The sequence below is a fragment of the Astatotilapia calliptera genome, chromosome 20 (assembly GCF_900246225.1).
Source record: "Astatotilapia calliptera chromosome 20, fAstCal1.2, whole genome shotgun sequence".
In the NCBI taxonomy this organism is placed as follows: Eukaryota; Metazoa; Chordata; class Actinopteri; order Cichliformes; family Cichlidae; genus Astatotilapia; species Astatotilapia calliptera.
In genome coordinates, this window is record NC_039321.1 from 25,649,003 (window position 1) to 25,674,982 (window position 25,980).

The window sequence follows — 25,980 nt, forward strand, 5'->3', positions numbered from 1 at the left end:
GATGCTTTGTTGAGCTCTGCTCTCCATAGATGCCTTTACAGTCTCCCAGTTCCCCCCGAAAATGGAGCGCATTAAATGACGACAGCAGCAGAAGTCCTACATCATGCATGCTCCCTGTGGATGCGGGAGCAGATTAGGCATTTGACAATGTTTGAGCCATGTGTTAGTGCGGCTGTTGTTTGGGCCATGTGTTGCTACGGCTGACACCCGTGCGCCTGTGTGGTTTTTTTTTGGCAATTCAATCCATGTATGCATTCATTTGCAGAAGATGTAGCAGGTTTGCGCAGACGTGGAAAGAAAAAAAATCACAGTGTGTGCTAGAAAAGACAGTCACCCTTTTGAGAACAAAGAGTCGAAAAGCCCCGTGCACCTATCAGAGACCCCAGGGTAAAGGCAGCATGTGATGGAGCTATTAAGCCTCTAAAGGCCGGGGTTAAATTGAGTTCAGGAAGTTGCATGCACTATGTTGTGAAGGGTAAAAAATTTAAGAGAGAGAACTCCTTTTGGCATCGACTCTGTGGAGCAGTGGAAATACATTTCGCAAGAAAGCAGAAAAAGGAAAAAAAATGCCGGGGAGAAAAGGAGAAGGAGGCTAAACTAGTGAGGCAGAGAGGAGATGGAGGAGAGAGAAAGAAAGGAGGAGGTGGCAGCTTTTATTGAAAGAAAGCCAAGATGTTATCCTAATTGCAAACTGGCCACAGCGAGATGATGGATAGGCTGTAAGAGACCAGTTGCAGGCAGTGACTGTGTGGCTCTGGCTGGAAGACCTCTACAGCGTTCCACAGATCCTATACAGACCCTATACAGACCCTAAAGTGATGCAGTTAAACCAAGAATGCTGATATGCCAGATTTTTTTTCCTCTATCATTTTCCTCATTGATAATTACCTCAGATGTTTAAGCCAATTTAGTTAATTGAACTGTTCCTTTTAGTTAAATGTTCATTTCGACAAACATAAAAATGAACTTGCAAAGACTTCAAGGCAAGGCAAGTTTATTTGTATAGCACAATTCAACAACAAGGTGATTCAAAGTGCTTTACAGAGACATTAGAAACAAGAACAAATAAAAAGCATGATTTAAAATTGATTAAAACAAGCAAATAAACTAACTAACTAATTAACAAACAAACAAACAAACAAACAAAACAGTATATAAAATCAGAACAGATAAAATCAGAACAGTAGATAAAATCAGTAGTTAAAAGTAAGTTTTGAAATTTAAGCTTAAAAGTGTGGATTTGGTGCTTTATTCAAATGCAGCTGAGAACAGGTGAGTCTTCAACCTGGATTTAAATAAACTGAGTGTTTCAGCTGATCTGAGGCTTTCTGGGAGTTTGTTCCAGATATAAGGAGCATAAAAGCTGAATGCAGCTTCTCCGTGTCTGGTTCTGACTCTGGGAACTGATAAAAGACCGGATCCAGATGACCTGAGGGATCTGGATGGTTCATACTGGGTCAGGAGGTCATTGATGTATTTTGGTCCTAAACCATTCAGAGCTTTATAGACCAGCATCAGAACTTTAAAGTCTATCCTCTGACGGACAGGTAGGTCCTGTTGAGACATCAGATCTTTTATCCTTGAAATATTCTTGAAGGGGTAGTAAGCTGACTTTGTTATTGTCTTAATGTGTTTTTCTAAGTTTAGGTCTGCATCCATCACTACACCCAAATTTCTCGCCTGGTTTGTGGTTTTTAGATGTATAGATTGAAGTTCTCTGGTGATCTGTAATCGTTTTTCTTTGGCACCAAAGACTATTACTTCAGTTCTGTTTTTGTTTAGCTGGAGAAAATTGTGGCACAACCAGTCATTAATTTCCTCAATGCATTTACCAAGAGCCTGTACAGGGCCTCGGTCTCCTGGTGACATTGTGATATATATTTTTGTGTCATCTGCATAGCTGTGATAGTTTATTTTGTTGTTGTTTATAATCTGTGCCAGTGGGAGCATGTAGATGTTAAACAGAGGGGGTCCCAAGATGGAACCTTGGGGAACTCCACATGTGATACTTGTCTGCTCAGATGTGAAGTTACCTATTGATACAAAGTATTTCCTGTTTTCTAAGTATGTTTTGAACCAGTTTAGTACAGTTCCTGAAAGACCTGTCCAGTTCTCCAGTCGTTTGAGTAATATGTTGTGGTCAACTGTATCAAATGCTGCACTGAGATCCAGTAAAACTAGGACTGACATTTTTCCGCTGTCTGTATTCAGACATATGTCATTAAACACTTTGGTCAGAGCGGTTTCAGTGCTGTGGTTCTGTCTAAAACCTGACTGGAAGGCATCGTAGCAATTATTCTGTTTTAAGAAGTAACTGAGCTGTTGAACTTCAAAAGCTTTTGACAGAATTTATTAAATCTAGTTACAGTTACTTGTCTGGAAACTCTTTGCCAGTATGTTCAGTTATCAAGCTCGAAAATCAAAAATGTAATTTAGGTTTCATCTTTCTTCAGGACTGCGGCTAATGGTTCTCATCACTGATCTTAATCTATTTTTCAATCATTTTTTTAAATGAATAAAATTTAACAAAACACTAAAAATCATTCTCATTGTTGCTTCCCAGAGCCCACAATGGCAAATATAAAGTTGATTGTTTAGTGTGAGAAGCCATTGAAAACCTAAAAACATTTATATTAAAGACACAAAATAAGAGGAGTGTCGGGTTTAAGGCTTTATAAATGTTTATATTGTCTCATCAATTGATAATTGATTGATGTGGTGAACTTGAAACTTCTCTGCTTTGAGGAATGATCAGTAGTAGTAACGTGGACATGCGTCACCCCTGATAGAGGATAAAAGTGAAGATCTATTGGACTACTCATCAGTCAGATCTGTTCTTTTAAAAGTCTGTCTCACACTGTTGTCAGCCATGTCAGGAAGTGAGTGATTAAATTGTTAGGGTGTCCCTTTTAAGTAACACTGGATGACACAAAAAAGAAAGCTGCTCTATAAAGTCTTGTCTGGCTTGTTTCAGCATCACTGAATTGGCAGCATTCACATCAGAGCCCCCTCTCTCTCTTACACACACGCAGACATAAAGTCATGCATTGCACCCGTCACACCTGCTCATATCCCCAGCTTCTTTCTTCCCTATCAAATTTGCCAGACTCAGTCTGAGATCAGTGAAGTGAGAAGAGGCGAGTCCTGGGCCCCGTCAACAACACAAAAAAGCTCTTGTCTGTGACAGAGAAGCACAGAAAGCAGGAAGAAACTAAGCACATGTGATGGAGTAGGGAAGTACAAAGATAAACTAAAAGTAGGTAAAGCTCGTGTACCTAACACAATGGAGGTATGATGTTATGGCAAAGTGACAGACATTGAACCACCACAGAGAGGAGGGAAAGTGGTTTGAGGCTGTTTGATAGCCACTTACAGTACAGCATTATTGAACACTCTCTGCCAGGGCCACTCAGGAGATGGTAAATTAAATGCATAGCCAGATCAGATAACTGTACTAGAAGGAATACAGTCATAAAAAGAAAATGAATTAAAGCATTTCATTGTGCTGTCAGTCAGACAGTGAGTGAGTATAAAAAAAGCGAGTGGAGGTTAGAGAGTCTGACTGTATATTTATCCACTTTGGTACTTTGGTTCACAGGTTACTCGCTTTTCCGTTTGTCACTTTTTAATACCACGGTGTTGAACTTTACCTTGTTTCTGTGATGGGCTTTAATACAAATACATAAACATACCAGATGAAACACAAAATGAAAGTTTCATAAGTCAATGATTAGTCTTTATAATTTGTTTTAAATTGGGCTAAAGCTAAAGAAGATCCCATTTATACTCTGCTTTGAGTTCCAGTGAACAAAAAGTTTCACACATTTATTTATACTGAGGTTATCTGTCAGGGATTGAGGTAAATTCAAGTTTTGGTTATTTTGAAAAGGTTTGAAGTTCAGAAACTGCACCCTGTGACTTTGAGCAAAGCCGTATATATAAGTGACACTCGTCACGCAGTCAAAATCCAACATATTTACTATTTTCTATTCCGTACTGTGACAACTTTTTGGAGTGTGTAAATTAACTACTTGAGAAGCCGCTCAGGTCTGCACCCTCGCATTGGGAAGCCATCTAAATGTAGACGTAACTAAGATGACATGTAATCTAGCTGATAGTGACAGTAGACGTCACGCCTTAAACGTCTACCTTCTAGAAATTTCCAAAGCCCATGGTTACACATTTTCTAGCCAATCGTCATCATGAATGAAAATATCAGCAGCCCAAAGCAGCATGAGCAGTTTATAGTTTAGCGCTTATGCGTGATCATAATTGTTGTCATTATTGACTGATGAGTCTCGCAAAACTGTCATTTCCATCTATGACACAGAAAGGTTTAATCGGTTAGTCAACTGGCAGGCGTTTATTCTGGCAAACTGATTAAATAAGAAAAAAAAATGGAAATCATTTGTTGAGTGACAGCTGAAAACAAGGCTTTCTACTTTTGTTACAGTGTTAGTGATTTTGACGGGATAGCGGTGACTAATTTTCAGACTAAGAATTCAAACTGTCAAACAGTATGATGCAAAAAGACAAATGGCGAGAGATCTCAAACTTGACTCTGATGTATTACACCAGGGTGAGTTTCAGCACCACGGACAGAGCCAGTCTTTGCATTGCGGCAGGCTGCTGAACTGAGCAGAGCCGTGTTCTGTGTGCTGATAAGTCTGTCCTGGATCTCAAATGCTTTGACTCAACTGAGCCCTTGATCTGCTGGGAAAGAAGCCCAGCATGTTTTTGGTTTTTTTTACCAGTTTTTCTTTCTTTCCTCTTTTTTAAAATTTTATATATATACTTTTTGCAGCGACACATTAATGAGGAAAGCACATTGTGCAGTTTGAGGCACAAATTCCACTTAATGTAATCATCGGATACATCTACAGTTTGCAAGCCAAAAGCTCAAATCCAATCCCATTAAAACTACTATTAGAACTGTGGCCAGCCCAGTACGGTGACTTGGCTGTTATTGATAACTGAGTGGCTTCTAGCAATTTCTTAATAAACACAGATTCGTCATTGAGCCCACACCTTTTTTAGCTACCAGATACAGTAATGCCTTTTTTACACCACCACAGCGTCCCTGTGGCACAGAGCAACTGCTGTGAAGCTTGTGTGATCACACTAATGAATGTGTTTCAGTAACTGGACAAAATCTTTTGTTGACAATTTTCCTATGTTGCCAGTCCCATACAACTCTCTGACCAGACTGTACTGCAGATTTGATTACTTTTTGCTACAACCATGCTGCTTTTTTCTTCTTGTATTATATCATAGGAAATTTAGAAACTATCTTTCTATATGGTGAGCCTGCAAAACAAAACAACCCATGAAATCTTCTCAAAAACCAAGAAAGGAGTAGAGGTTTAATCTGCTAAGGTTATAGGGTTGCTGTTTAATTATTATTTTAATGTGCATATTTCATACCCTCATCTCTCTCTTCACAACCAAAAGGCAATGCATTTATTGAATCTTGTGCCCTTGAATAGTTTTCCATAACATGCATGAGATGATTGTTGACATGGCTATTTCTTGGAATAATGAAAAATGTGAACATGTCTGGCCTGTTTAAGTAGTCCATATGTCCATGGCAAATGGGGCTACAGGACAGTTAGCGCATTGACTCGTGTCTGCACAATCTGTCGTCACAAAAAAGTGCTGTTTTTCTACTGTTGATCCTTTGCCTGCAAAACCCTTTATGAAGTCCAGGACATGGGATGTAAACCTGCTGTCCCATCAATAACATGGTAGGAAGTGTTGTATGTTTAATTTGGTTTTGTGCTTCCCTTGAAAAGTTGCTGCTTTGGGCAAACTATTGTATACTGTGGTTCCCTGTTCTGCTTTCCATTTAAGCCCAAACCATCCCACACACACACGAGGGGATCCAAATGCGAGGTGTATCCTTGCTGTGGGACGTGTTTGGGAATTACAGTGCTACCAGTGGTGAATTGTGCTGTTCTTCTGTGCACCTCCCATTGTCTTTCATGCTTGTGCTCTCCTCCCAGCAGAGCAATGAGAGCCCAGCGGAGACGGGCTAACAGCAAGTGCAGATAGAAAAACTTTGGGCTCTCCATCTCAATGACACACTCGACATGCTTTGTATTACATTTTCATGAACAGAGCCCAAATCTGTGGAAATAATGGCAATAAAGTTCACCCGCCTGTGTCTGCTGCTTGAGTTACTAACTAACTGCACCTCCTCTGACACACCTGTGCAAAAACTTTTGTGGCGAAAAGTGTTACATCATTGAGTAAGCGATTACTCAAGTTATTGTTCAAGTTTGCGTAAAGCACTTGAGAGACGCACTCTGTACTGAAACTGTGATCTTTTTAAACACGAGTCTTTCTAAACGCAAGGCTGCCTGTGAATTTGAGGCATTCAGCAGGAAGGGGAAGTTTAATTTTATAATTAAATAATCACCCTGTGAAGAGGAAAGTCTTTTCCAAGCAGCACTTATGAAGATGTAAAAGGAGCTAAAGGAGTCAATATGAATCTCCCAGTTTGTTAGATTAATGTGGTAGACTGAAGGAGCAGCCCAAGGTGCAAAGGGTGAACCAAGACTTCCATTACGTGATTGGAGGGAAGCTTTCTGAACACTGAAGTGACGTTTCTTGGGATCGGTATAGGGAACGTGGCCCAAAACTTAAATATGAATGTGAAGCATGCCTGGATGGGTTCTCTTCCTTTATTTGGTAGTTCTCTGGAGTGAAGGTTGGCATGAAATTTTCTGAGGCTCCCCCTGTTGTGTGGGCAACAGGAAACACACTTTTAGCAGGGACATTTCCAGCCCACTGGGTGGATGCGATAGATACATGGAGGTTTTCACAGTCAAAGATAGCCTGGTTTGTTTTTTTGGGTTGCAGTTTCTACATTCTCTCTAACTTTACTCCTCAGTGACAACAAATATGTTCAAGCTTGATGATTGTCAGTGTATGTTGTGTCATTTGCTTGTGTTCTCAGAACATGGGACACAGTTTCAAAGGCGTGTTATAGTGATACAATATTTTAGTAAAGTTTTCAGCCCTGTGTACACTGATTTTATTGGAAATGCTCAGCTACACAGCAGAGTCTCAGATACTGTTAAAATGAACTAGGCATCACTGACACACATCGCTTTTGAGGCTCCAAGCTGAATCCACATAACCCTGATGATGTCACTAGGAGTCTTTATTTTCACACTTGACAAAGGTTCCTGTGGGACAATTAAAAGACGATATATGACAGAGTTTATGCTTAGTAGTCCTAACACTGAGGGAATGCACCTTTATTTAAAGGGTTTTTTTAAATAATATAATGTCACACAGATATTAGCATATACTCACTGGTAATCAGACGCGACAGGGAACCTTACAGCAATCAGCACCAAAATGCCAGTACGTTTGTGCCCGGTCTAACATCTGTGCGCCTGATAGCGCTCGTGTAAATCTAAACAGATGGAAGTAGAAACAGTGAAAACAGAGGAGCAGCCTTTCATCAGAAAGTGAAAATAAACTAAACTCTTAGTTCCTTGTTGATGATGCAGCAACGGCTTACAAGCAAAGCCACCCACCAGTCCCCATTCTCAGCTCTAACATATGGTAATAAAGAAGGGCCTCGGGCATTTTCTATTGGCTCCCGGACTCACTGACATCATTTCGCTCGCTTGATGCCCACACGCTGGTGTTTCACACTTTGGCTATAATTGCTTTGATGATCTAGAGACTTGACCTTTGCAGCTTTGCACCACGATACCCCGTTTCCCCAGACACGTTATATTCCCAAACAAGTTACAGTACACCACATACGCGTCAGACTGACGCTTTTATCTAATTAAACCTTTAGGCCAGAACTTATTTACCAGGGTTAAAATGGATCAATCAGTAGAGCATAAACATGCTAAAAATGTATTAGTTGGTAAAAATGAGAATACTGCTTCTTAGATATGGCTTTCATTACGGAAATGATGACTCTGTCATGTCTAATGAAGTGTATTGTATGAAAAATGAAAAAGGGCAAACAAGGAAAGAAGATAACAAAGACATGACCTCTGTGTCCTTAGTGGTGGTCGGGGTGCAAAATGTGCTCACTGTTGAAGCTATCGGCAAAACAAGAATGCTGTTTTGATCATTTCTAAATGTATTATTTAGTACTGCTGTAGGTCAATCAGGAGGATACTAATGTTGTAAATCTGCACATTGTGCCATTTCCTTTGAGTCAGGGGTCAATGTAGACGCAAAATATGTTTCTTAGAATAAAGAGAGCTAAGAAATAATCTGTCTGTGGCATGCCTGGGGAAGCATGAATAGAGTCATCTTCTGGACATGTTCATAATTCTTTCCTTTTTTCCTCTTTAAGTATAGCTGACCGCTGCCATTCTTGGTCTCAGCCTTTCCCTCTCATTCACACTCTGGTCATTGTATGTTGCTTCAGCCCTTCTGCTCCTCACTTTCTCCCTGCGAGATGATAGCTGTGTGCCCTGACTGTGGCCGGGCCCCTGAGGCAGAGGGGCTACAAACAGATGGCAGCACAGTTGTAAAGCCAGGGGGGTAAAGCGATGAGGTTAGCTGGCGTGGTAAGGAGGTGCTCCATTCAAGGGCACACTGTCCGTTCACAATGAGACTCTGTATGGTCTGCAGGGATGATAGACACCAAGGGGGAGGTTTGATGTATGTGATAAGGCCAGTGAAGCTCACATATATTATAGCTGTGTGGTGACAACCAATGCTAAAGATTTGGTTCTGAGATGTTCACAGTATTTTGAGCAGTGTACTAATGAGAGTCATAATGTTTCAATCATAAACATGCCAACATACTAAAATGCAGACTATCAAGTTTTTCTAATTAAAATAGCATTTGGTGGGGCAGGTATTGGGCCTTTAGTCATTGTATTGTACACTCAAAGGACTCTTTTTTTAAGCACACGTGTTTAGCTTCTCATTAGTGCAAGTATTTAAACAGCCAATCACATGGCAGGAGCATTTATGCATGTAGACATGGTCAAGACAACCTGTTTAAGTTATAATTGAGAATCAGAAATGGGGAAGAAACTTGATTTAAGCGACTTTGAATGTTGTTGGTTCTAGTCAGGTTAGTCTGAGTGTTTCAGAAGCTGCTGATCTACTGGGATTTTCATGCACAACCATGTCTGGGATTTACAGAGGAAAAAAAATTCTAGTGAGCAGCAGTTCTCGGGGTGAAAAGTTCTTGTTGATGTTGGCGGTCAAAGGAGAATGACTAGACTGCTTTGAGGTTATAGGAAGGCAAATATAACAAAAATAACCACTTACAACCAAGGTATGCAGAACAGCATCCCTGAATGCACAACGCAGTGAACCCTTAGCACATATGTTACAGCAGCAGATGACCTTACCGGATACCTTTTGTTGCCTGGTCTGATGAGCCTCGAGTTCTGCTGCAACATTCAGATGGTAGTGTCAGCATTTACCGTCAGCAACATGAAAGCATGGATCTATCTTTCTTGAATGAACGGTTCAGGCTAGTGGTGGTTGTGTAATGGGTTCGGGGATATTATCTTGACATACTTTGGGTCAAAAATGGGCATCATTTAAATGTCACAGCTGACCTGGTTATTGTTGCTGACCACGTATATCCAATTATGAGCACAGTGTATCTATCTTCTGATGGATACATGGTAAAAAAAATTCTGATTCTGATGTAGTGTGGACCAACATTGTGTCCCAAATATTAGACACACACATTTTGCTGTTTGAGTTGTAACTTAAAATTGTAACATGATGGACAAACCGTATTTTCTCCCTCACTTCAAGGCCTTTTCAGCATTGGCATTCCAGGTTTAAACACCTGCCTGTAAAATAAGCAGTCTTAGCTGTAACACAGTGAATAAACACAAACTATTATTGGCACAGTTTGATTCTTAGTTACTGTTGCCTTAATTGTGCAGTGCACTTCTATTTTGATTTGTGTCAGTGTCAGTGTCACTGAGTGAGCAGATCGGGTGTATTTAGCAAAGCAAGGCTTTGCCTCATGTAACCTCACTGCCGAAACTATGTCATTGATATTATCTTACTACCCAGAATGAATCAGTTTCATTCAATAGCTCACAAAAAGCTTCAGAGTTGTATTTATTGCTCACTGATGCTCTTTTGCTTCGTGGTTATCAGTGTGAGAGCATAACATTAAATGTTTGGGATTTATTTATAGTTGCACTTTAATTTTTTACTTTCTATTTTAAAATAATTGGTTCTTCTCAACTAGGGACTCTATATGTGTGTACACATAGAGATGTGTGTGTGTGTGTGTGTGTGTGTGTGTGTGTGTGTGTGTGTGTGTGTGTGTGTGTGTGTGTGTGTGTGGGTGGGTGGGTGGGTGGGTGATATCTTTTGCTCCAGAATGTGCTGACAAACTGGTTAAGTGGGGTGTAGTCCCCAGTGGCACACTAAAGCGCTGTTTTTTAGTTTCCTTTCCAAGTGACATTATCATATTGCCTTCCTTTTCCCACTCCTAAATCATTTCTGAGTTCAGACTTCACTGATGCTGTTTAGAGTCTACCATTTGTAGGTTATATTTACCTGTACTCCTAAGGTCAGGAGGTTTATGAGATGCCGGCACATGATTGGAATTACACTGTGTGCAGCCTCGCGTTGAAGTTGCAGGCAGGCGCACAGCAAACGACTGACTGGTCCCCTGCATGAGCATGACACATGGATTTAATAAATCCTATTTACATTAGCATAGTAATTAAAATTGCGCATCATCCCCACACGGTGCATGTCGTCCATTCATGCTTATCTGACACACATTTCGATGCATTCCCATTCAGCGGATAAAGGAAATCTCAACGTGCACGCATGTGTTTTCACCTAATTCTCGCGCTTTCGCCAGACTCCTGTCATTTTCCCTGAATAACCACCCCCTCTATGAAAAATGAACAGTTACTTGATATGCATTATAAATAGCTGCTCTGTGATTGGACGAGGCCGGGTTCTACTGCAAGCTCTTCCGTATAGCAACAGACCCCCCTCTCCCCCCTCCCATCTCTTCTTTTCGCCTCTTCTTCTCCCTGGAATCCCCACCCCCCACCACCCCTCTCTCCTCCTCCCCTCATCTCCTTCCCTCTTTCAAAATGCAGACACATCTCGTCCTCCATGTGGCTTCACCATCTACCCACAATGCACTGGGTGCCGCCACTGGCTTTAGATGTGGCAGTGTCTGTATAGGGGGCTCCTCTCCCCTCTTCTCTCTCCTCCTCTCCTCTGCTTCGGCCTGACTCGCTCCTCCCCCGTCCACCCGGCACCCACTGCTGCGGCAGCATCTGGATGTGGTCGCCATAGCAACAGCAGCGGGCCTGACCCCACCTCCTCTCCCCTTCTCTTCTCTCTCCTCAAACACACACACACTCTCCCCCTAACGCAGACATACCCCTCCTACTCCCCCTCTCCTTCTCTTAAGCTTTTTTTCTCTCTCTCTGAGCGACTGGGTGCATTTCCTTCCAGCTTGACCTGGATTTTGCGTGCGGCACCACATTTGCAACGCTGCATGTGTGACAGTGGTGATGATGAGACGCCGAGATGGATGGTCAACTGACCTGTTTCCAGGAACTTTTAGGGACAAGATGCCAAACTAGAAATTTGCTTCTTTCATATGTCCCTCACCATTGCCTTTTTACGACCCCTGTTCTGTCAGTGTTCAGTTTTTAAATTTGTTCTTTTACTGTTTTTCTAACCTCCTTCTCTTCTTTTTCTTTTTTTATTGGTCTTCTCTTGCTTCTTATTCTCCTTATTTTGCCTCTCCTCTTCTATTTTCCTTCCCCCAACCACTGCCTGCTTTTCACTTTCTTCTCCCTACCCATGTGCTTCAAGAAAGAAGCAAGGGCTGCAAAAAAAAAAAGAGGGTTGAAACAGAGTCAGCTGTATCCACCCTCCTCCATCACTGTACTCCACATCACACCCTGAGCCACTCTCCAAATCCCCCCCTCTTCCCCCCAAACCTCCTTTATCACAAATCCTTGCCTCCTCCTCAGCTGATTGTTTGAACAACGCTCCCGGCATTGCGAAGGCAGATATTGCTTCATTTTTGTCACAATGACGCATGTAGCTCTTAAACACGTAGCACATATAGCATATTTCTGCTTTCTTGGCTCTCTTTGTAAAAAATTGCAGGCAAGCCAGCAGCAATATGCGCACATGAATCTGTAGACCCACACTTTTCCAGACATGAGTCATAGCCGCCGCCGTTCATTCAAAATACAAACTTCCTTTAAGAAGGATGCGCAGAGCGCCACAGTCAATAGGGACAACTCATTTACCACAATAAATAAATCGTTACAGTCATGGACTGTGTCGATTGCTACCATATGTTTTAATTTGTTTCTAAAACTGTTTTTTTTTTTTTATCTTTTAAAAATTAGATGTTTGTTTGTTTGTTTCATTCAGTATCATTTTTTGCTTGCAGAACTCAACACAAACACACAAGCACATGGTTCACCAGCCTCAGACACAATGTAAACAGACAAGAGTCTACATAGTATTAAAGTATCATGTCTTTATAGGACGATCAAGACAAAATACAGATGTACAAAATACAAATGAAGCATTTTTTTAAAATGCAACTGAAATATATAAAATCAAAGGAAAATGTGCTTGGTATAAATTAAATGTACACCATCCATCCATTCTCATTCATTTTCTCCTTATCAGGGTTGCGAGGGGTGCTGGAGCATATCCCAGCTACCATAGGGTGAGAGGCGGGGTACACCCTGGACAGATCGCCAATCTGACTCAGAGCTGACACAGAGAGAAAGAAACCATTCACACTCACAGTCACACCTATTGGTCAATTTAGAAAAACACCAATTGACCCAATCCTACTAACTGCATGAGGAAGCTGGAGTGCTTAGAGAGAACTCCACCCAGAAAGGCCACGGCCAGATGAGGCAACAGTGCTACCAAATGTACACCAATCAAGTTCATTTCACTTGACCATATCTTATAAAATGTAAAATTTTACACTGTACTTGTATAATAGAATTACATGGAAATTTTACATGTAATTAAATTAGGAGAAGCCTGTATTTTGGGTAGTAACAAAAAACATAATATACTGCATCTCAGCTGTATTTTGGACATTATGGAACATTTTGCAGGTATATACATACAGTGTGAGATACAACAAGTGACATATCAACATGAAGCACAGGAGTGGTTAAAAGGCATCTGATACTATTGTTGTTTTTGGGAAAAGAGCAAAACTGGCACACCTGTTGGTCTTTGGGGAAATGCTTCTTTTGTAGTTTTGTGAGGCTGTCTGTGTCTCTGTGCTTTCATATTTTGCCATATCTTGGACTGTGAGAGAGATTTATTTTGATGCATGACGTACGGCTGGGTGGGAGGGGATTCACAGGGAAATAGCAGCCATCAGGGAGCGTGCCTTGATCAAATTAGTCTTTCTAATTCAATCTGTTCACAGCACTTGGACTCTATCATGGTTTATTCACTAAGGTGAGCATACTAATTGGGCCCTTGCTCCTCTCTTTCCCTCTCTCTCTCTGTTTCATCTCTCACCTCCACCCCTTTTCCCCTTTGACTTTTCTTTGCCTTCTTTTTTTCTGTTTCATTCACCTTCAAATCCCCACCCACTCTGTCCTCAACTCATTTCGCTTGCTGTAAAACCTCTCCACCCTCTGTCATCATGCAGTAGATGTGGTGGACCAGCAGAGGGTGCTGAGGACCGGTTGCTTGGTGACTGGGGTGCACACACCGCCAATCCGACGTAACAGCAAGCTGGCCACCCTGGGGCGCATCTTCAAGCCCTGGAAGTGGAGGAAAAAGAAAAACGAGAAGCTCAAGCAGAGTTCCACAGGTAAGATGAGAACATGTGTTTGTATTTCCAGGTTTCGTACACGATGAAACCTGCAAAAAATGCATAATTTTTTTTTTTTTTTATTTAAGCCACATAGATGAGAAGCACAACATGGTTCATACTAATGAAAGACCTGATACATGTCTTTTAATCTTACTCTCACTGAATCAGATGATTGTTATAAGAGCAAAGCTGTAGGTGTGACATAATGTCAATTAGAATATTTTTTCTTGCATTGCATCACATATCAAAGTTGAATGTTTTAAACTATGTTTCAGTGTTTCGCATCAATAATCTCCTGTTTTTTACATCATATTTTTTACTTTTACATTTCAGTTAGTCACAGTGGTAAACATCAGATGTTGTTATTAGAAAACATATTACCAGAGTCCCCAAAGACTTGTAGCCATCTGGCTGGAATATTTTGCCTGCTGTACAAGAGAAAGGATTTTAAACTTTTTCATAATTGAATATATTGATTTGTTAGTAGAGTTATAGTTTCTATCTTTTAAAATCATTCATTTTAGTTTAGTTTTTATTACTCTCAATATTTGTTCAAGTCTCTTTTTAATAACACGGACAAGAATTTTTCAGCGGCCAGTTAAAAGTTCAGGGCAGACATTACAATTATAAACACTTTATGAAAGCAAATCACTTACAGTCATGTAGACATCCCGGTCTTACAACAATCCCAAAAGCTAAATACAAAATGTATAAAATTTCATTTATTAAACAATATTTAATATTTATTATATTTTGATTTATTATTTCTAAATTTTAAAAAAAATGATACCCACTTTTAATTTTATTTAACTATTTTAAACTTCTTTTTCCGTTTCCTTAAAAAAAGTTAATTATAAACATTGTATTTTGTTTTAAAATATAAGCAGAGTGAGCAAAATCTGTATAGGGCAAATTAATAGCTGCATGACAACCATCTTCAAATTTCGAGGCTAAAATGTAATGGCTACGATATCAGATTGCTGCTGCTGCAAAAATGCATTTAATGTTTATTTTCTATTAATTTTATTAATTTAATTTTTTTTAGATGCGATCATAATGTTAGGATCCACTCAAAGTATACGGACCTTAATATTGATTTATCCCGAGTCACCTTGTGTGTCTACTTTTAAAAGCAGCATAATATTTGCTGAAGACAAGACTAAATGTGATGGCCTTGCTGTAATGGAGACTGATGTTGAATGAAGGTGACAGAAAGAGTGAATGTCATTTAAGGAAATCACAGTTGGTCACATCAGAGGTGTGCAGCAGTGTTTTTCAGCCCATCCTGCTGATAACTGCTCTCTGATAACTGTTCTTATCTGGACACAATGTCCAGTTAAGAGCTGCAATCTGATTGGTTATTCTATAAATTCAAAGCTAATTTGGAAGAACTTAAAAACGAATTCTATCTAGCTTTATATCACGTGTGTGTATTCTTATGGGTGAACTACTCTCACCAACAAATGAACTACATTCAGTTTCATTCTCCATTCACAGATGTAGCATTATCGAGTGGCCTTCTATGCCACGACCCAAACTCCACCACCCAAGGCTGCTGCTCCGATGGTGCGGTCTTACTTGGAGGATTTGGGGGACCACTGAATCCAAACCTCACAGTAAGCAGTGTGGAATACCTTGGTCCTGAGGAGGAGCATCCCCCTTCAGGTAGGACAATCTCCTGCTGTACTCAATGAAAACTAATCAATGGATATTATGGAACTGCAAAAGCAACAGATGAGGGGGAAATGGATTTGTGAAGTGGACGTGGCTGGATGTCTTTAACCCAGCATCAAAAGATCAATATGGTATAATGTTGCCGCAATTTGATAAAATGCTGTTTGGAGGGAAAAACAAAAGGAAGAGAGGAACTTTATTTTGTTACTTTCTCGCAAAAGCTCACAAATGTATGTTGACTTTAGAATTAAATTATTGGTTTATGTATTGCAAGATATCATAAGGAAAGCCTTGAGTTGGATGTAAACATTTTGCAATGCAAGTGTAATCCACTGTGCTGGCTTTCTCAAATGAAACTGAGATGCTTGTTTATGAACCCGTTTTTGGCACTTTGTACCAGTAGAGGGCAGCAAAGGCAAAGGGATTTTAATCGTCATGCTCGGCTGGAATAATTACAAAACTAGGGAATTTGTGAATGCTTGGATGTGTTTGGAACTGGTGCAGCAAATAAGTACATTTTGTTAATTTTTTAAAGAGAGGCTTTGGCAGATTTTAAGTGTCAAGTTTTTAAATCAGGCGGAAACTGAGGAATTTTCATTTACTTTGTATTTAGCCAAAGTAAATGAGAGTTTGCATGGTTTCACCACACATATTAAGTATGATTTCTCTGTAACAAAAGTCCATAAACGAGCTGTCTCCAGCTTTTGGAATCAATCAAAATGACATTTTATAGATTATGTGCTGTGAAACTCTTTGATTGAGACTATTTGAATAAATGCCTTTTTTTCCTCCTTCTTTAATGTTCTTCAGTAGCCGCTCCTTTCCAAGACTGTGATCGGGTGGAGGAAAATGTGCGACTACAGGAGGAGGAGGGAAATGAGGAGGTGCACCCTGCAGGGGATTTACCTGAGGGACTGCAAGACATGGGAGAACAGATGGAAGAGAGATCAGAGGAAGAGATTCCTCCAGGAACTTCCCCACCACAAGTACCTCCAAAACTTTTGCCCCAGCTGAGTACTGGAGATGGTGAGTGCTGAGTAAATAACTGTCATTTTCATCCACATGTAGTGGCGTGAAAACATATTTACCCTCTTCTTGATTTCAGAATTTGTTTTAGATGATCAAATACATTTTAATATTAGACAAATATACCCTGAGCAAATACAAAATGCAGTTTTTAAAGGATAATTTAATTTATTAAGGGAGAAAGGCGATCCAGCCTGTGTGAAAAAGTAATTGCCCCCTAAACAACCTTTGTTGCAAGAACTGCAGCAATCGAGCATTTGCGACAACTACTAGTCTCTCACGGTGGAGTGGAGCATTTAGCCACGTTGGAGGGTTTTTGGGTGGCTCGTTTAAGGTCATGCCAAAGCATCTCAATCTGATTTAAATCTGGACTTTGACTAGGTCAGTGTTTTTTGAGCCATCCAGAGGTACACTGGTGTGTTTCAGGTCATTGTCCTGCTGCATAGCCCAAAGTGTTTTAGCCTCAGGGCATGAACCGATGGCTGGATATTCTCCTTCAGGATTTCCTGTACAGAACAGAGTTCATGGTTCCATCCATTAGAACAAGTCATCCAGGTCCTGAAGCAGCAAAGCCGCCCCAGACCATCACTCTACCACCCCCATGTTTGAATACTGTTATGATGTTCTTTTTATGAAATGCTGTCATAGGTTCACACCAGATTTTACTGAAAAAATAATTCAAAAAGTTCAGCTTTTGTCTCATCAGCCCAGAGAATATTTTCCCAAAAGTCCTAGGGGATCATCGAGATGTTTTCAGCAAATGTGAGACGAGCCTTTGTGTTCTTTTTGGGCAGCACTGGTTTTTTCCTCAGCACACTTTTGCCAGTTTTGCCTATTTTCTTATTGTTGAATCGTGAATACTGACATTAACTGAGGCAAGTGAGGCCTGCAGGTCTTCAGATGTTGTTGTGGGTTGTTTTGTGACCTTCCGCATAAGTTGTCGATGGGCTTTTGAAGTAATTTTGGTAGGCTAGTCACTCCTGGGAAGGTTCTCCACTGTTCCAGGTTTTCTCCATTTGTGGATCATGCCTCTCAATGGAATCCCAAAGCCTTAGAAATAACATTGTAACCCTTTTCAGTCTGATGGATGTCAATTACTTTCTCATCTGTTTCCAGATCACAGCATGATGGGTTGCTTTTTGAAGTCTTTTAGCCAACCTCACTTTGTCAGACATGTTCTATTTAAGTGATTTCTCGATTCAGCAGGTCAGGGTATGGCTCATATTTTTAGTATTTACTTAAGTTATATTTGTCTAATATTAAAATATAAAAATTGTTTGGTGATCTGAAACATTCAAGTGCAACAAATATCCAGAAAATTATGAAAATAAGAAAGGGTGCAAATACTTTTTTGCAGCACTGTAAGAGCTGTATAAAGCATATCTCTATCTGAACTGTATGCTGGTAAATACAATTGAAGCAAGATAACAAGCAAAGACATTTATTTTTAATAAGTGTAAATGTGATGTGAATGTACCCTTTAGAGTCAACACAGTGCAATGCAATTAAACACCAATGGACTATTTTTGGAAGATGTGCTTGACAGTGTTTCCTCCACCATCAATACCACTCAGTGGTGGAGGAACTGTTTCCTTTCCTTAAGTAAAAGTACCAGTACCACAGTTATAAAATACTGCGTTAAAAGTAATAGTCCTAGATCTTTAAATTAAGTAGTAAGGCGTACTGAATTCAAACTTATACTTTTGTCATAAAATATAATTCCATACAAGAGAGGTGCTCACATTTACTGATGGTCAGTTAATCAAATGCATGTGACTAGCAAAACCTAGCTGCTACTTATATTAATCAGTAAAAGTGTTTTTCACACACTGCTTCTGGATTTATGCATGTATTGTGCAGCTTTTGGTAAATGAATAATAACACACTATACCTGCCTGCTAAGGACCATATGAATTTTTTATTATGTCCTGATAAATTAAACCTTAGCACTGAAAGAGAGTGTACTTTCTTTTTCACATCACTGTGTGGTTCAATAAAAACTGCAGAGCACAAATATCAATCTCATTTCTTTGCACGAAATCCTTGCAAAAACCTCATTTCCTTCACACACGCCATTCTCTTGTCATATTTAGCAGATGTCAAGAAATAAACAAATAATAGAGAAATAAAATAATATGCTAAAGATAGATAAGAAGACATTAATTAACCTGCTCATCTTCATTTGTCAGATTCAGGTCCTCTATCACTCCCTATTCATCTGCCCAACTCCTACCTCCCCAAGGAGCCTCTACCCAGGGCCACAGAAAGTCTGGCCTCAATGACCCTGCCACTAAGAGGGCCTCTGGCCAACCCCTCAGGGTCCCCACATCTAGGCAATATGATACACCCTCCCATGCCCCCTAGCTGCATAATGGAGGAACTGCAAAGAGCTTTCGCTTCTAAGAACAGACAGGAGAGGTGAGTCTGAAGTGAACCCATACAGCTGTTTACATGTGATTTTGCCTTTTACCATTGCCACTGGATTGCTACAGAGCTCTTTTGTTGGTTTATCACTATTCTACTACGTCAATTTATGACTTCATCGTAATATAGTCTGCGTCTAATATACTGTGATAGTATTTTGTAAATTATAATGGCCTATAATTTCCTCAACTAAAATGTTGCCTTTAAATCCACTGTCCACATCCGCATCATGTTCCTCAGTGTCCACGATGGGTGTGAGCAGGGCTCACCCCCACGGATGTGGTGCTCCGACGGACGGCTCTCTCGCTCCTGCAGCTCGGACAACCAACACACATCGTCTCTGGGGGGAAGTTGTGTGGGGTTTGGAGGGTCTGACTGGCCCAAGAAGGAGGCAGAGGAGAACAAGGAGAATGTGCGGCTGGACCAGTGCTTCTCCAACACCTCAGGCCTCCCCACCGACTTGGACGGCTGGAACGAGTCTGTTATCTCTGGTGGGTTGGCCAATGTAAAAGTGCATGCAGAGTTTGCACATTCTGGTTTTGAACAGGGTGCACTTGTTTTACAAATGAAACATTTACACTCAACGGGATGAAAGTCTTGCATTTGCATCAATTTTAGGATTTTTGAGTAAGCTTACACTCATTATGGGCACAAATGTTTTGCTCATTTCAGGCTTTTAATGATTTCATTTAATTGTTCTTTTCTAGAGTGGAGTGATTGTACAGTATACATCTTTAATCGCTTTAAAAACAAGAATTAGATGCACAAGTTTGAATTCATTGTTAGGATATGAATAGGAAGAAATCCCTTACAAAGTTCTCCAAAGTTTAAAAATAAGTGACAGCGCTCTGTGTTTTAATGCTTGCATGCGTGGTTGTAGGCACACTTCCTCGCAGGCTAAGGAAGGAGTTGCTGGCTTTCAAACTACGAAACAGGCCCAGCAAGCAGGAGCTGGAAGACAGGAATATCTTCCCAGCAAGGAGTGATCAGGAGCGCCAGGAAATTCGCCAGCAGATTGAGATGAAACTCGCCAAGTAAGCTATGAAATATTCTTTTGACTGCTGTCTGTGTATTAGTGATTAATTTGTCATAATACCTGCAACAAAACCTTGGTCATTTTAGAAAAAGCAGTTTAGGTTATGTAGGTTGCCTTGTGAAGATATCTTTTAACTCAGTAACATCAACTTTGCTGGGGGGTTTTAAAGCCATGGTTCCATATTAGTGTCGTGTAGTCTCCATGTAATTCATTATGTAACAATGCACTGTAAGCCCAAAAAACATCTGGGCAGTGTCTTTCCAGGGTAAACGTATATTCTTAATTGCCTGGGTTACACAACAGCTAAGAGTAGGTGGAGGTGTGAGATAAACATTGGCTCTAACTGGATTATCCGAGTCTTTTGCACAGACTTGATTTATCTTGCACAATCTGCTCAGATTGCTTATGTGTAGTTCTTTTTTTTTTTCTTACTAAAGGTCAGTTCTTAGTTTTGGAATGTTTTGTTATGTTCTTAGTTTTAAACTTAGAAGTTACCCATTGTGGTAATAGTACATCTATTCAAACAAGGCCAAACTGAATAAAACAATTTAATATATTCCGCAGAATAAAAAATGTACCAGAAATTCTTAGATGCCTTTAAAAACTTGCCACTCTTCAGCTTTCTGGAATACAACGGGTACAGACAGACAGTTCTTCCAGGAAATGTCTCTGTACAAAAGCGCTGCCAGGACATTAATTTTTTTTTTCTTTTCTTTTCTAATGTAAGTGAGAAACTTGATGTTCAAAGACTAACAGCGGAGGTCTCGTGTCACAAGACTGGGGCTCTTTAACACAGCCGTATCAAACAGGGGCACAGCACAGTGTTGCATAACCCACTATGCAATAACTCCCAGCCAAGCGCAGAGTGCCACCCACACTTTCTAAAGAACAAGATCTACAGTCTGTCTGCGGGAGAACTAATAATACTCCCGCCTCCTCATTTTCTTAGATTTACTGGAGGAAAATATATTATTATTTGGGGGAGAGGAAAACAGGTTTAAAGCATTCTCGAGCAAAAACACTCTACTCAAAGGTGAGGATGGAGCATGGCTGTAGCTTACATAAGCGCTTCAGGGTCTATATTTCAAGACAGAGAAGTTCCACTTGTAGCACAGCGGTTGTTACATAAAGACGTATATACAGAGCACTGGCTTTTGCTGAACTACTCCTTCTTGATTTCATTTTGTAAAGAATTTAGACAGCCATAAATCAAAGGAGCATCAGTGGGGATACCCAAAGCAGTCTTATTTGGGTGAACCTCTGCACTGCCCAGGTTTGTAGAATGATCTGGGTTCAATACAATTCATATGAGTTAAGCGGCAGAGAAAAAAAATCTACCTCTCTGTACTCATGCTGAATGATCATCCATCCTGTCAGTGATAAATGACCTTTCTATCTTTAGAATCGCACCACCTGGCACTTGTGCTGCAGTCATACTGTGCTGTTTCCAATCTTAGCTCCTGACACTGTTCAATAATGCATCTCCCCATGCGCTCCCTCCTCTCCATAAATGTCGGGGAGTTATAGCAGCAGAAATAATAGCAGGAGGGGGTGGGGGGTTTGCTACTGTACTTGAAACATGAAGGAAGCTTGGAATGGCCAATTTCGTCTCCTTGTTGCAGTTGGCAGCTGAAACAAAAGATCGAGCGCCTCCATCAACCACACATGGGCGTTTCTATTGTTTTGATTTTTTTTGTATTCCTCCCCCGGCAGGCATAGTTTGGTTTTCTATTTTAACTCATTTTCCTGCGAACATCTCAACTCAAGTGTCTAATGGAGATCCCTAAACCGATGGGCGTTTATGCGTCATTGCAGTATTCTGGGGGATCCCTTTTAAACATCTTACTTCTTCTCGTTCAGAAAGCGGTGGGTGATGTAGTGTTACAGTTATGAGTCAGAGTGTGGATATTCAGGGTTCCCCAAAATATAAAATCTCCTCACTTGAGAGCAGAGGGGTAATGTAGCTTTCGTGATTCATACATCTCACAAGGAAATCTCATTTGCCCACCAAAATAGCATCCAATCTTGACAGTAATGTGTTATTTATTCAACTCACCCACAAAGACCAAAAAAATATAATTAAGGGGCTGTTTCTAAAAATAGCCACAGCTTCTGCATAAAGCGCATAGGGCTCTTTCTGGAGTAGTGAAATCCCCTCCCCTGTGTTACTAGGCAGAAGACAGAATTTGTGCAGGAAGACTGTATTGTCTTAAGGATACCAAGTATCGTTGCTAAGCAACAAGGCGATCAGGTCAATAATAGTGTGGCTGGTGGCATCCACTAGGGCATTGGAAGCGATATTCCTGTTCCATGTGTTTAAAATGTAATATCCTCGGAGCTGTGGGAACACTTTGTCTTTGTTTATCGAAGAGTCATGAGGCAAAGAAAAGCAGCACGTTGGGCTGTTTCCCCCCAATGAGGTTTTAAGATATTGGCATTCACACAAATATACATAAAAAAATTAAGTAAGGCTTAATAAATACATATGTGTGCATGTATATGTTTATAAAGATGGGATCCTCATATTCTGATGGAACAAAATGCTGTAATCATTGTAGACACCCTTCTGCTTTTTGTTCCATTTCTAATCACACGTCTCAGAGGAGACCTCACCAAGGGAGCCAAGCTATTGAATAATTCCTCATGCGACTCCACGTGCTGTGTCTGGTCACACATGTTAATTAACAAAGACTTGTTGCTTGAATGTACTCATTATCCTATGCAGCGTTGAGTAAAAACACAGAGAGCATCTGAAAAAATAAAAATCACACACCAGATTTTTCCGCTATCTTTTTTTTCTGCCAGTTTTGTGTCCCTTAATTAAAAGGCATGTCAAGAAAATGAGTTTGAGCTTAATGCTCATTACACAGTGCAACAGAGACCTGCATAGTTTGTGCATGGATGGTGAAAACAGCTCTCTCACAGATGTGGTTTTCTATTGTATTAACAGACTTTTAGAATACAACAATTTAATTGGCTGCTATGTGCCCGTCTATCCAGCGATAAACATACAAAACCTCATTCAGCTCGTTCTATGTGACTTAACTTTGATCTGTTACAGAACAAGAACTATAAAGAGTCCAAATATTGGTTTGGTCAAAAGGATAAAGAGAGCCCTGCTGTGCTCTACCCTCTCTGTCCTTTCCACCTGTAGAGGTGCACTGTGATGTGTGCCGCACGCTGTCTGAAGCTGAGCCCTTTGTATAAATAATAAATGTCAGCAGCAGCAAAAGATATTGAACTTTGAAGACCTTTTGGGCTCTTTGATGGTGATGGGTCAGCATGTGGGAGCCTAAATTCAGTCATTTGAGCACCACCACTGAGAGATTGTATTATATCACAAAGTAAATTATGTTTTTTATAACAATATTTCCTCATTTAAAAAACAAAAACAAAATAGGAAAAACTGAATTCAACTGGTGCAACAAAGAGGGTGAGAGATGACTGTGGCAGTAGTCCAGCGCACATCAGGAGGAGGCTGGGGATGCCTTTAGCGAGAGCCCGCTATGCCCCGCCTCCATTAATTCGGCATGCAGTAACCAGGGAGACTGGGGGGAGTCGCGCACCAGCAGCTCATCACGACCCAGTTGAAAAGCGCGTGTAGCGAGTAGTAGAGAGGAGAGCCTTCACTGCTGCAGCGTTGTGCAGCAGATACTACCGCATCTGAGATGCAGCACACAGTACCCGAGAAATAATTAGCAGACTTCTCAAAATAATAATAACAACAACAAAAAAGGAGAATTAGCTTCGCTGATTGTTCCAGATGTGGGGAGCGCCTCCGCTGAAGTCTCACAGCCGCGGTTTGGATGCGAGATGGAAACATAGGGGATTCCTCTCGAGAACGCGCACAGCGAAGAAGCTGCAGCCCGTTTAAAGAGGACCGGACAGGTTATCTGAAGATACGATGGTTCAAAACGTGGTTTTGGTGTTTCTCCGCAGGAGGCTGAGCCAGAGACCGAATGTGGAGGAGCTGGAGAGTCGGAACATTTTGAAACGTGAGTTCAAACACCGCAAAACTACTCCCGAATATTTCACTCACAGCGAAGTATCTCACAGAGAGGCATGCCATATACATCATGCATTAATCAGCGCAGTAAACAACGCATGAGTACACTTTTTTCATTTTTTAAAAATTTAATTATGAATTTTTAAAAGGAGCTGTTTTTACTTTCTTAGAGAGAAACGACCAGACAGAACAAGAGGAGAGGAGGGAGATCAAACAGCGGCTAAACAGAAAGGTGAGACTCCGTTTCTATTAAATACACTGTTCTGATGCTCTGGTTACTTCAATGTAAACAACAGACGGTGACAAATGTTTGGCACCTTGTCTCTTCCAGCTCAACCAGCGGCCCACGGTAGATGAACTGCGGGACAGAAAGATCCTCATCCGCTTCAGTGACTATGTGGAGGTAGCTAAAGCTCAGGACTACGACAGGAGAGCAGACAAGCCCTGGACTCGTCTGTCAGCAGCAGACAAGGTATGTATTGGATAGTGCAGTCACATCACGTTGATCTCTATGTCTTATTGCCACCACTCACTCAGGACTTATCGCCAAAATCAATTTCACTATGTAAGTCAGTTGGATTAAACAAATACCCAACATCTTTTCCCAAATTCCCCATTGACCTATTACTCAGGCTATCCAGCATTGCAAGTTGCTGTTATCAGCTTATCTCACAAAATCCCCTGTCCTCTTTAAACTTTTTAGCCTGATTTTATACACAAATATATATATTTCTTTCTTCCTGTTGTTGCTTTGCTGCTTGATGCACTGATGCATTTTTTTTCCTCTTCCCAACAGGCTGCAATCCGGAAAGAGCTGAACGAGTTTAAGAGCACCGAGATGGAAGTGCATGCCTCAAGCAAACATCTAACGAGGTCAGCATTTGGAAACGCCTGCCTGTGTTTGGAAGAACATGCATGCATGGGTTGATGCTCTATTCTAAGCTGCAGCAGTCTAAATTTAGCTCTCCTTGAGCATACAGAGGTGCATGCAGGAGCTAAAGATAGATGGGAGTGCTATAATGGGGAGGGGGAGGTTGTCCTCCAGAGAGTTCTCACTACCAGGTAGCAAAGCATGATGAAAGGCCACCGTGTCCTTGGCTTAATCATGTTTGAAAAGCACGAGACCTCGTGAGTTGTAACAGTGACCTAGAGGGAGGGTAGGAGTGTAGGTGCCTGGCTTCTCAGCACTGTAAATGGCTGTGCTAAAAATAGAGCCACAGAACTGATTAATGGCTGCAATAACAGAAGGGCATCTGGTAACAAAGGCACCCTCTTGCTCTCACCATTTATTTCTATTCCCTTTCTTTCTATTTGTCTCTCCAGGTTCCACCGACCGTGAAAGTGTGGAGTTTCTTCTGTGAAGAAATGCTGAGCTTTGACATTTCCTGAAGCTGCTAGAAGCTGCTCAGTGGCGACAGTTCAAAGAGCCCGGAGCCTTTCTGTCTTCGGCGCGCCTTTTTTAAAGAATCTTCCGCCACCCTTGACCATCATATTATCAGTATGAAGTCACGGGTATGGGAGAGATGATGATGGTAATGTTAGCACTGGCGTGTCCTGGAGACTGCTGAGTGCCAAACGTGGAAACTGGCAGGTGGAAGAGACTTTGGTGGAGCCTCTGACTCTCAGGACAAGAGCAGAGTATTAAAAAAACAAAAACAAAACAATCTTGTCATTCAGTCATTGTTTTTTTTTCTTTTTTTTGTACTAATTCATGGACTCCTGACAAGATTGTGTGAATCTGTGTAGTGGGAAGAAGTTGTGCATGTGACCAGCTTCACCTTTTCTTAACTGATGAATAATGTGTCAAGACTGTGTAAAGACTGTGCAGCGTGGGGGAGGTGGCATTGGGGGTTGAATTTGATATTAACTGTACATACAGTATGTCAATCAGAATGGGACCGTCGACGTCTTCACTGAAAAGAGAAATACCTTTGTAAGCACTTACTTGTCTTCAAAATACAAGGCCTTTTTTTTAAACTGTGCTGCCTCATTTAT

The 25,980-nt window shown here is 40.8% G+C and overlaps 1 protein-coding gene across 2 annotated transcripts in view; it reads left to right on the plus strand.

Moving 5' to 3' along the window:
* phactr3a (phosphatase and actin regulator 3a) overlaps positions 1-25,963 on the plus strand; it is a 34,155-nt gene extending 8,192 nt beyond the window's left edge. The window contains exons 2-12 of one of the 2 annotated variants that reach the window (XM_026153803.1): positions 13,652-13,816; positions 15,317-15,484; positions 16,304-16,519; positions 18,709-18,937; positions 19,184-19,434; positions 19,824-19,977; positions 23,919-23,974; positions 24,156-24,217; positions 24,317-24,457; positions 24,782-24,858; positions 25,309-25,963. In XM_026153803.1, the coding sequence (XP_026009588.1) occupies positions 13,652-13,816; positions 15,317-15,484; positions 16,304-16,519; positions 18,709-18,937; positions 19,184-19,434; positions 19,824-19,977; positions 23,919-23,974; positions 24,156-24,217; positions 24,317-24,457; positions 24,782-24,858; positions 25,309-25,324 (1,535 nt within the window). In that variant the 3' untranslated portion in view covers positions 25,325-25,963. The remainder of the gene's footprint in view (positions 1-13,651; positions 13,817-15,316; positions 15,485-16,303; positions 16,520-18,708; positions 18,938-19,183; positions 19,435-19,823; positions 19,978-23,918; positions 23,975-24,155; positions 24,218-24,316; positions 24,458-24,781; positions 24,859-25,308) is intronic. The other variant, XM_026153804.1, reaches the window with a different exon arrangement.
* Positions 25,964-25,980: the final 17 nt, after the last annotated feature.